Below are 12,573 nucleotides of genomic sequence, written 5' to 3'. Positions count from 1 at the left end.
AACAAGACACATCAAACATCATACCTGCGTTATCACTGTTTATAGGTTGGAAGGGCATATGCAGACATGTACACAAACACAACGCTGTAAGTGATAATTGTCCACAGGTAGGCCCCAGTCATAATGATAATAAATCAAATATTGATTATATAGATAGATAACCAAATTTACAGGATAACACAATCCAGTCAGAACAGTACGTGATATATGTGCACACCTTTCTATCTTTCTCAATATGGTTCAGGTTGAGTGAAGATAAATTGTTAGTAATCAAACATGATGTTTCCGTTCTCCTCCCCTCGATGGATCCAATCAATCTCACTATTGTCTGGAATAAAGCCTCTTTACTGTGCCATTTGGAGAAATTAGAAGATGAAATAAGGTCTTAAACCCAGCTTTACTGGCAAACACTTGTTATACAGAGTGTAATTTCCAGAAATAATTTTCGATACAAATATAACACAATTATACAATTACAGCATTATTAGAAAACATTGATTTTAATGCAGATATAAAAGTGTTGTTGGTTTTGAGTTGTAGCCCATTTACTACAAAATCTTCACATGCGAGTAAAGATCCATTAACGTCATAGAGATTGCAGTCCCATTACACCGTTGTATTGGTGCACTACAACTACAAATACATTACCGTTATCTACAAGGTGGTTAATTGGCTCATGCATGGCAACATCTTAGATTTATTAATGAAGTTACTCTCAAGAGACTTTAAAAAAAGTCATATTTTGCAATCTTAAAGTGAGAAAGATAGTTGTGATTTTGCAAAAGAACTTAGCTTGCTACCAAGCTTGTTATCCAATAGCTAGTTCAACTGACATCAGGGATTTGCTTTGCTGTTGTACATTTCTGCTAATAGCCTCGGTTTTTCTACACTTTCTACAGTGCAGTTTATGTAGTGTCTCTCTACCATAGAGGTCACATATGCGGGTTTCCACTCTCTGATTTCTGTATTTCTTACTATTCATTCATCCGTCTTGTTCTTGAATTCATCCTGCTTTCTTACTTCTATAACATTGCTTTTGTGTCATTATATGCAGGTTAACTTTGTGGCATGTCAGCTGTTTGCCCTGCTGATGGCTGTGTGGTTTCGGATCTACCTCCATCCCAGTAAGACCAGTCCATTTATCAGACATGTGGTGGCCACTCTGCTGGGCTTCTACTTAGCTCTCTTCTGCTTTGGCTGGTGAGTCACTCCTCTGTTTATTCTGCTGCTCTTTTCTTGTCATTACTGGCCCTTTTATACTCTTCGTCCTTCCTTCCTTCCTTTCTTCCTTCCTTCCTTCCTTCCTCACTCACTCACTCACCCACTCACTCACTCACTCACTCAATAACTCACTCACTCAGTCAGGATAGAAAACTTACACACATTTTGTAATTAAATGTTTGCTGAGCAGAAAGTAAATGAGAAGGCAGTGAACTATAAATTTGTCAAATGAAAAATACATTTTATATATTGCATTCATAATGTCACATTAATTTCCATTTTTGAAGAATCATTTTTACTATAGTTGCTTTATAAGTTGAGTTATACATTCTTAAATTGATAGTTGTTTGGAATAATAGTTTTGATATTTAAAGACATAGTAATAGTTTTCATTTCCGTCACTCTATTGAGTTTGCCATTTCCTATTCTGCTTTTGTACTCCTGTCATCCTACACAATTTTCTTTGTTCGTTTCTTGTCTGCAATCACTGTCCTTCTCCCCTCTCATCGCCAACCCCGTCGCTGACTTTCCACCCCTCATTCTCCCTCACCCAGTCCTCATTCTCTTCATCCTCGCCAAAGCAAATAGGTCGATCAGGCAGTAACTGATATACAATTATAAAGCTATTGCCCTGTAATTGACAGCCCACTGTACCTCTGGCAGAGTGCCTCTAAAAAGTCTGTGTGTGTGTGTGTGTGTGTGTGTGTGTGTGGTTTGTTTGTTTGTTTGTTTGTTTGTGTTTGTATAGGACAGACACTGTGGCGGTTGCTGGTCTTTCAAAGAGGGAAAGCTCATTTTCGGCCTACATCGCAAAAAATGTACATTTATAATAATAGTATAATGATATTTTATAATAGTATAACATTTATTATTATTATAATAATTTCTAATATCGGTGTGATAGTTTCATCAAGAGGCATGGCCAGCAGTATTTTTTCTTTGTCCCAGCACTTTCAATCAGTCAGCTAACTTTGTCGTACCAGGAGAGCTGTAAAGGCATTTTACTTTAAACTATGTATGACTTTACCCAAATCAGGTCGACAGTGTTAGCGTTGTCTGCCAACAAGCAGTTTGCTAGCTGGCTAGTTCACCCCTACAACCCTAGCCTACTGTATGAATGAATGAATGGACAAACGCTCTAACAAAATGATATTAGACTCTTAGGATGAAATTTGGGAATTAAGTTAAACTGAAACCAGGAATGTGGTGTATAAATTAATGAAATGTATGATGAAAATTCGTATGTATGATGAAAATTGCCAAGCAAATACCAACAAATAGGTTGGAGCACTTCGTCTTTCAACAACACTTGCAAAATCCGAAGGAACCGAGCTTGTGACTTCTACAACTTTTTATAGCACAAAATTGCTGTCAATCAAAAGGAGATGCAGTTTTTCAACAGGCCCTCCAAGCATCACGCAGAAGCCCGGAGTCTAGGCTAGCCCATTTCTCTAATGATCCCTAGAGACGCTGAGCGTCCGTAGGCGGGACATAGTTGCAGCATTTATCCAATGATTGTCTAGTTTTGAAGTTCAAAGCAGCCCCATTGAAGTCCAATGACGCTAGGCTTCAACAGGGAAATGCACTGTGACGCTACGGGAATGTATGAGAAGGAAATCGCGTCAGCTGATCCTGAACAAACTTTCTTTGATATGATCATATTCTAACTCATTTTTAATAAATAAAATGTTAACACATACATATTTGACCATTCATTTTTTAAAGAAATCGTCTCTGGACAGCACACAAGCCAGATGTCTAGGTAGTGGGAAAATGCTAACCAGGTGAAACTTTACCTGGTCATTATGTAATAGGCGATAGGGTTTTGTTACATCACCTCGCAGACAGACAGTTCATGTGGCTGATTCAACTGCCGCTAAGCGGCTGTAGGTTCATGTTTGTTGTGGCTGGGAGAGGTAATGGAGTAGAATTCATTCCTGAACTGGAAACAAGACCACCTTCTGGCTAAAGCATGGCATGATGATAGTGTCACACAAAGGTGACTCAGATTTCCAAAGCATGGCCTGATGTCTATTGTGATAAATAATGCAAATCTGTTCATGTTTAACATAAATTTACACACAATTAGTTGGTCATCTCCTCATGTAAGTAGACACCAGCATTTGTTTCCCTATGTTTGAAATGTTTTAGTCCAATAAAGGTATATTAGGATTTTGTTAAACAACACTGTATAGACTTATACCAAAGTAATCCCTCTCTATTGTCACTTATGGACCATTAGGGGTGTCTGGGGGTGTCTGTATCAGCAGAGACCCGGCCCTCAGCTAGCGTTTTCTCTTTTCTTCTTCTTTTTGTGAGTGCATGACGTTTTATGGTGCATCACTAAAGAGCCTTGTCCACGGTGCGTGTGTAACCCCCAGCCTACAACAGTGTGCAGGTTGTGCAGCCCAATCTCAATCCCAACCAAAAACTGTTAGCGATACTCACTACATAGTTTGCCTTTAAAACAGTGCGGTATGTTAATCTGCTATTTTGTTGTAGTGGAAATGTAAACTTCCTTTTTCTTCTCACATTTTCATGAATCTGCATTTAACATGATCAAAATAAGTAAGTTTGCTTATGCAATTATGAAGATTGTAGGCTAATTCCATCAATTAGAACGTGTTACCAGATAACCACCACACCTTTGCACTTTGGTCAACTGCACTCTGTTCTAAATGTGCTACACAAATAAGACTCGAAAAGAAATGTGTATAAAAAAACAAGAACTGAAAGTAAGGACTGTACTTTATTCACTGAGCTGTAAGTGGGCGCTGATTTATTGGGCAACAAAAAAATCTTTGTTCCACAAGGTAAAGGGACACAGTGTTCTTCTGTACAGAAAAAGCCAGATATATTTCAACATATCCCATATATTTTCAGAGTACCAAATGTGACACGGAAGAAGAAAAAAATCAATTATTAAAATTCTTATTTATACAGTTCAGGACTCTTGTGCCTGACCTGCTATCTTGATGTCAGATCAATCCTCAATTTGAAAAACACCATTCACAGCTTCTTTGCACACATGGGCCTAACAATTAAAAGATGCGTGTCTTTGAAAGCCTGCCAAGGAGTTTCATATGCCACAGTAATATAAAGAGCACAAGCCTCTTAACAATGGTAGTATGTGGTATTCATTGGGTTGGCACATAGACCGTTAATATAAATGGAAAAGGATCTTATGTTGGACCTTAACTAGAGGAATGATAGTGTTCTTATCACTTAAATTTCTAATTTTACATTACCAAACTACAGTATTATGCAGGGATTGAAATGAGTGGTTAAAAAAAGAAAGAAAAAAACATTCAAATATTTGATTAACTTCTCGAGCAGAGCAAGGTCACAGTAATTTAGAGCCATGCACATGTTAATTGTTTATAGGATCCCTAACAGCTCCTCCATTGCAGCTTGCTTGTGTGAAATGCATGAATGCATTTGCATTTGCAATCTTTTATTCACGCACGCACGCACGCACGCACGCACACACGCACACACACACACACACACACATACATACACACACACATACACATACAACCACACTCACAAAGCTTTTGATGGGCACACATTGTTCTTTCTTAGGGCACCTGGCTGCAGCCCTAGAGGATCTGCCTTGCAGATGCTGCAGAGTGTTGGTTTATTTTACAATGTGTTCCCTCTCTGTCAGACGCGCAAGCTTGTTTCTGGATGTCACTGAAGAAAACAATTGAACAGTTACTGTATAACATTTCCTCTGTCAAAGGAACTGAGCTCATTTAAGCTTTTGTTAACATGCTAACAGATGTTAGTTAATACATCCCAGGCTAACCGGTCAGAAGTTAACAATGTCATTTAGATATCTTATTTTGCCCCCTTCATCCGATATAACTGCATTTTTAAAATCTTTTTTTTGCTAAGCTGTTCATCTAATTCCCCCAGGTTGTGCTCCTGTGTTCCCTGCCAACCCCTGATTACCTTGCCCTCTATGTTGAATCACTACTTGTCCATATCCTTGACCTTCCACTTCTGGGATTGATACGGTGCCGCAGGAAATTCCATTTCCATTTCCTGCCGCTTTCTTTTTGTTGGAATGTTAAACTCCGGTGGATTCATGAGGACTATGGTTAACAGCTCCTCTGAGTTCTGCATGGTAAATTTAGACCGCTAGCTAGACTATCTGTCCAATCTGACTTTTTCCTCGCATGACTAATTTACATCGGCTTCATGCGAAGCTTAGCGTCGCCTGTGACGTTTGCGATTGGTTTAAAGAAATACCAATAAACCAGAGCACGTTTTTCTCCCCTCCCGGAATGCTGTGTGAGCCGGACCCTCCTCTGCTCCGCAGCGTGTGGACGGTCTGGCAAAGCGAGAATAAATCACTATTAACGCAGTGTGGCATCTCTCCTCTCCTGGAGGGCCCAACGTGGGTAGCACCACACACGGGGCCCTTCAAAAGACCCATCTGGTAGCTGCTGCCGCTGTTGAACTGTGTGTTTGTGTGTGTGCTTTACAAGATTGGAGAGATGTGGATATAAGTCAGCGTTAGATTATGTATCGGTGCGATGTAAGGAATCTTGCAGTGTGACTCCATGGAAATCCCGTAAGAACATGTCCATCACTATTCTGCACTGTAACTGACAAATGACATGGTACTGGTTACACAGGTCAGGCTTGACATGGCTGTTGGTGTGACTGTGGTTTCGTAATGCTGTTATTTCCTCTTACTAATTACTGTACGGAATGACAAAAGCAGGATGTGGATGGTAATAAAAGGATCAAATAAAGTCTGATAGAGGCTAGTATAAGGAAGGGCCTTGTGTGCTAGTGGGAAAATGTTTTCTGTAAATAGCAAACCAAGGAAATGTAAAAAGTTGAATACGATAAAGCAATAAAGTAATTTATGGCATCTGTCTCTTCACAGGTATTCCCTCCATTTCCTGGTGCAGAGTGGTTTGTCCTACAGTGTGATGGTCTTTGCTGGTCTGGAGCACATGCACAAGTAAGTGCACAAACGTAAAGCAAAATTTGATTAAATAATTTACAATGTCATATTGTCATAAGTGCAGGTCTACAAATGTGATTCCTTCTCAGGAGAGAGTTTTTAATAAATAGTAACAAAACATTAATTGCAATAGCGCCCTCAGAAAGAAAGGACTCAAAACTCAATGACGGTGACCATCACACAGGACATATTTTTCCATGTATTGCAGGGTTTTACATCAAAAGTCACATCACATTATTGCTGGGTGTCTCGCCCTCAGCATTAGTGGACTTTCATCCTGGTGTTCTGTCCCGTGTGTTTGTGGTTGGATAAGCAGCTCCTTCTTACGGTGGCTCTTATGAAACTGAGAAAACGGTGGCTGTCACCCAAACCAAACTAACACCGCTCCATTTCATTCAGAGATAAAGTTCCCCCTTAGTGGCACAGTGAAGGACAACCACAGAGGCAGGGGACACTAAGATGTTCATGTATGCAGAGGGCGTTACACCTGCTTCGTCTGGTTTTGCATAACAAATATATTATTATCTCCGCAGCAGGTTGGGATTTAACTGGGACTATTGCCTTTTGGTGACTCAGTGTTTTGCTCTTTGAGCTACACTCGACTTTGTGAAATAGAAGGCTTGTAAATGTTTCAAGACATGCATGAGTGTGTCATGGAAAACAAGGCCTCGGACCCAAAAAAAAAAACAGAAGACATGACAAGGGAAAAAACAACCAGAAAGAAGAGACACAGGGAAGGAAGGCAATGTACCGACAAGAGACAAAGACGGAACAGAGACTAGATACGCAATTTAACGAGGGTGAAACAAGGGACAGGTGACACGAGGGCTTAGGAACAGGTGAAACACATCAGGGCGGTGCAGTCACAAAGGCCAGAAAACACAAGGCAGGAAGTTAAACAAGACACGAGAATGGAGAAACTGAGACAACAACATAAAACAGGTAACTGAAGCATAAACATACACACAGATGAAAACAGGGTAACATGCAACCGAGAATACAAGAGACAGTAAACATCAAGCAACCGGGGAATAAATTTACACAATAAACTGGAAAAACTATAATAGACAACCACAAGCACAACAGCATGGATTATATACCTAAATTAGACTTACTATGGTTCCCTTTCTCTATACACTTTCTTTCTCCTTTTTATAATTTGTTTGGCTCACTTTGGTTATTTGTATCTTCACTTTAAAAAGACAAAAACTATTTTGAAAATATTTCAAGACATAGAAGTTCCCCTTGCTCCATTTTAACCCGCGTTCTAGTGTCCATTCTTTTTAATCTAATTCTGATAATTAAGTACTTAATCTCCCAGTCAGCCATCCCTCCTCTGTATGTTTTACAGTATTAACTAACACACTGCAACTCTTGCTAATGATAATACTGCTGAGTAGAGATAAAATGAATGAATTGGTATGATGCTGAATTTATACTTTATCTCCAATAAAGCTTGAATTGGTTCTGGTTCTGCATTGAATCTACGCTGTAGATATGTCTGTAAGTACGTGTAGATACTGACCCCAGTTGTACCCTACTTCGTTCCGTGCACCATTCCCTGCGCCCTACCCTGCACCGTAGCCTGACTTGCACCTCCTTAGAAATGTAACTACACGTTGCGGCAACGCAGATCAGCAGTGATTTGTCTACTTGGCTGGGCTTTGAAGCTTCGTATATCCCTCTACTCATTTTGAGGTTCTCCTTCACCATGAACAACTTAAAATCAAGGAGAGGGTTAACTTTTTCTGCTACAGTTTATGCGACCATTGTCAGAAAGCTCATGGGAAAAGCATTGTTTCTCTGTCGCCGGATTCGGTACTGACAAAACGTTTATTGCGATCATTGTACTGTATGGCCTATTTTACCATAGTACTGATACTCTGTTGGTGAAGCAAATGTACAGCATGGCACCTTGGTATCTTTCTAGTTTTTTTTGCTTGTGACCCTTAAAATGAAGCAATGTCTATTTGCACCCCCTTGCCACATGTCTACTAGTTTAAGTGCAGTTTAAGTTTAAAAAGAGGTTAAATTAGACTTTAACGCACCAAGAAATTAAAAGCAGATATTATAGGAAAGTCTTAAAAACCAACAAAAAAATGTGTAGTAGAAATTGATTTTTTTCTTCTTTCTCATTCTGTTAATCCTCTTGCGACGCCTTAGATGGGCCTGGCAACCTTTTGTTAAGGAGCCGATCCACATGTTTGTTACCGCGGTTAAGGCAAACGATGCTGGTATGTTCGAGTGAATTTGACTTATCGACGAAAGGATAATGTTGACAATTCAAATTCAAAACAACTCCATTAATCCCACTAAGGATTAGTTCTTGAGTAGCTTGTAAGGAGATACACGGAGTAAAATACAACAAACAAACACAGTTGAGACTTCGCCTTCTAGATTTTTATCAAGTATCTCCTGCCTGCTCCCATACTAGCAGCTGAAGAACACTAAAGCTGAGCAGACACTTTGCAATGTAGGAGCACTGAACTTCAGCTGTCTAAGAGGGTGTACCAACTCTACTACCCTATAGACATCTCCAGCTCTAGTTACAGCTAATTTATGCTCAGGAGGACCTGAATTAAGGATTTAATTTTGTCTGTAACATAAGCGGGCAAGTTAATTGGAATTCACATTAGTTTTGGTGTGAAAGCATGAACCTGACGGTGATAAATGTGCAAATGACTAACTCACAGTTGCTGCTGAACAGATGGAAACGTCCTCTGGATCGGTGTATGCATTTGAGCAAGCATGAAGTGGACCTCAGGGCATGATTGCACCACAATAGAGAGAGGTCTTGGAGTGTTCAGACATTTGTTTATAGCCAGTTTTTTAAATTTTCATTGCTCGATGTACAGTGTGCATCCATACATGGCTGCATGTATACCTGTCTACTGCTGTCCCGCAGTGGGGGGGCCAGCCACAGCTTTATAGCCTTAAGTGGAAATGAAACACCCCCCTCTGAGATGTGAATTACACAAACACAAATCAGACGGGGATAAACACAGGATCCCTGGTGGGCCCGCTGCAAATGGAGCACATGTAGCTCATATCCTCACTTATGATTGCAGCTGTGTGCTGCTAGTAGAGAAAGCAGATCTTGGTGAAATGGGATTGTTGCTAAGGAATGAAAATGTAAGCAGAGGTAACATAACACCTTTAAGCTTTTTTGCACTTTTTGGAGACATTGTTTTTTTTTTAAAAGACTACTTTTTGGGGCTTTTTCCGTCTTTTAATTGACAGGACAGCTAGGTGAGAAAGGGGGGAAGACATGCAGGAAATCGTCACAGGTCCTCTGCGTTGAGGAATTAACCTCCTAAGTAAATGTGCGCTTGCTCTACCCACTGAGCCAACCCTTCCACTTGTTAACAGTGTTTGCAAAATTACGACTTAGAGTGTCCTGTATAGAAACCTCCAGAAAGGCGTGCCCTAGTAGTCTAACGGTTAGTACGCATGACACATAGCCGCTTTGTTTGTGGACCTGTGTTGCATGTAATAGAAAACATAGTAATGTAATCTCTTCCCATGTTTCCTGTCTGTCTCTATGACAAATAAAGGCAAAAGGCCCAAAAATTATCTTAGACAGAAGAAAAAAAAGTCTATAAATCTCAGTATTGTTCCAAAAATAAATGACCATCTCCATGTGGTACATTTGAATGAGCTCAGTTGCTGTAGGGTTGGTCTTCAAAATGTGGAGTCTTCCTTTTTAGGAAGATTCTGAAAGCTAGATTGTACACTGAAAAAATATGCCAAGTGTGGGTTGGAAACACAGAGCACATTACAGGATTGTTTTATAATTATCTCACTATTCACAGTGCCTTCTCTGCCTTCTCTGAGGGTTCTGTGATCATAGCAGTCATCTTTGAGTTTTTAAAGACCAAGAAGATCCTGAAAGGTCTGAACATATTTCATATTGCAGTGGTTGGTTGATTTTATTTTGTGTTAGGTTATAAATGCTTGACAGTAGATATCATATGATGTCTTCAATGCAGATACAATAGGCTCTGTTGTGTTTTATCAGCAGCTGGTGTGTTGTATTCCCTAACACAGCAGCACAATCCTCTTATTGTTGGCAGCAGAGGAATGCTATCTAGCTAGCTTTGACTTGGGCTGACTCTGCAACACCTTTGCACAACAGGCTTTGGTGCTGCTCAGTCCTCTATGTTGTCCTCTGTCTTCAACCACTGACCCTGACACATTATTGGAGCCTCCTCTGCTCTTTCGTCTATTTTTTGAACCCCCCCATCACGTTTCCATAGTTCTGCCCTGATGCCATGACCACTGTCTTTTGTTCTGTACTGGGAAAAAAAGTCCTTGTTCACCACTGAAACGAGAATAAAGGGATGGACTATGAACTCTGAAGTTAAACGCTCACAAAGTTGTATCTCAATGCTCTGCCTGAAAAGCTTCATATCACTGTATAGATACAATTCTAATTTTAGAGCATATGCACCAAGATTTTACAGTTTTCGGCTGATAAATGAAACATTTCTGTATTTTCTGTTTTAAACTATTTATTTCTCTAATTTCTCTTTTTCTTGCTTTTTCTGCACAGGTACTGTTTCATTGTGACGCTTGGCTACCTGCTATTATGTCAGATCACACGAGTCTATGTGTTTGACTATGGCATGTACTCTGCAGATTTTACTGGGTAAGCTACGCTAAAGCTACAGAGCTCTTCATAATCTTTCTGGTTGTTGATTTAAAACCAAATACCTCCATTGGCCTTCATTTTGAATGCTATATGGAATAAAAAGCTAAAAAAAACAACTCAACCACTCCGTCCTAAACAGAAACAAGAGCGTGTCACACTGCTGTGTCTGCAGGAGGACGTCGATAGCGACTCTTGTGGTTGGCTCCCACTCCTCCAGACAGTCTGACAATTCAAGCAGACAGCTGCACTCCCAGCAGGGTTGGGGTGGCTAGTTGCTAAGCAACCCAATGCAAACCTTTGCCTTTGGGAGGGCAGAGATTTCACTCTTTCATTTACCTTGTCTGCCATCTTTCTATTTTTCTTGAAAAAGTTTAATTCAAATCCAAATGTGCTTTGTTCTACGGATAGTCTAGAATTTCATTCAAATCTTTCTTTGAAGACTGTAAAAACTGGTCTGTTGCTTGTTTTTGACTGTGTGGCTTAACTTGTTGCTGCCACCAGCAGTTTGTGTATTTTTATGTATAAAATGAGTCAATAATTCGTTCTTGCTGATGAAATAAATGGTTAGGACACATGACTTAACACTGTTTTTTGATAGAGAATGGCTGATTTAAACAAGAGGAAAAGGGCTAAGTAGCATAGGACCCGACTGATCCTAAATAATAGTGAGTAAAGAAAATAGAATGAATGGCTACAGGAAGTACAAAAAAAAAGTCTGCAATTACCGGTATGCTGGAGGAAACCTACCATTGTGCAGATACCAATACAGCAGATAGTGTTACAATTATTACTGGGTAAATTGGCATCTAAGGCCATTAGTTACAAGATGCCACCAAAACTTAAATATGGGCTAGCAGTTCATGACAAAAAAACAAGCATTTAGAACAAAGGTTTAGCATGTAAAACTATATTTATTAGATAACGTAAATAAAAAACAGAGTGATAAGCTTCTTGCTTTTTGGTGCTGCACTGAGTGAGTGTTTTTAAAATTCTCAACATTAACATGGCCTTTTTCTGTTTGATGCTCTTTATCAGACCCATGATGGTTATAACACAGAAGATTACCAGCTTGGCGTTTGAAATACACGACGGTAAGACAGGCATCAACGTGTGTGTGTGTGCGCTCCGTGTGTATGCTCTGTGTGTGTGTGTGTGTGTGTGTGTGCTCTGTGGGAGTGACAAAAGTGACAGAAGTGAAAATTTGGTTCAGTTCTCTTTAGAGTTTCCAAACAGATCACATGGCCGCGTTTCCGAGCCAGTAGTCAGTTCTGACAATGGGCTAGTGAAGCAGAAAGATAGCAAAAACACAGTTATGTAATGGAGCCATGACCAAAAATGCCCTCCCGCCTTAAACAAAAGCTGATTTGAACTAGAGCGCACACTGTTAAACAGTGGATAGTAATGCTTTAAACCAAAGGTCTTCAATGTTTTTTAAGCCAAAAACCCCTAACTTAAATAAAGACTGAGCAGGGATCCTATTGTATAAATTGAAGTTGCATAGTAAATTAGGCCTACAATAACATTTAGGGGGCCCTAAGGCCTTTATACATACACCTTTGTATAGAACATTCAGCTACTAATAAATCTAAGCATGATTTTTTAAAATCATGTTTTAATGTTAAACATACATGTGTCACAGTGTGTAAAGTTTAGCCCCATAGTGGAAGAAAGAGGAATGGACTCTGGAGTTTTCCACCTGGTGACTTGATTTATTTCT

The 12,573-nt window shown here is 39.7% G+C and overlaps 1 protein-coding gene across 1 annotated transcript in view; it reads left to right on the top strand.

Moving 5' to 3' along the window:
* Positions 1-12,573, top strand: part of mboat2a (membrane bound O-acyltransferase domain containing 2a) — a 40,269-nt gene that overhangs the window by 19,114 nt on the left and 8,582 nt on the right. The window contains exons 2-5 of the mRNA XM_034858404.1: positions 1,055-1,200; positions 6,125-6,202; positions 10,758-10,853; positions 11,892-11,947. Coding sequence (XP_034714295.1) covers positions 1,055-1,200; positions 6,125-6,202; positions 10,758-10,853; positions 11,892-11,947 — 376 coding nt within the window. The remainder of the gene's footprint in view (positions 1-1,054; positions 1,201-6,124; positions 6,203-10,757; positions 10,854-11,891; positions 11,948-12,573) is intronic.

This window comes from Etheostoma cragini, chromosome 20 (assembly GCF_013103735.1).
Source record: "Etheostoma cragini isolate CJK2018 chromosome 20, CSU_Ecrag_1.0, whole genome shotgun sequence".
Lineage (NCBI taxonomy): Eukaryota > Metazoa > Chordata > Actinopteri > Perciformes > Percidae > Etheostoma > Etheostoma cragini.
Note: the sequence above shows the minus strand (reverse complement) of the source record. Positions and strands in the feature narration are given on the sequence as shown.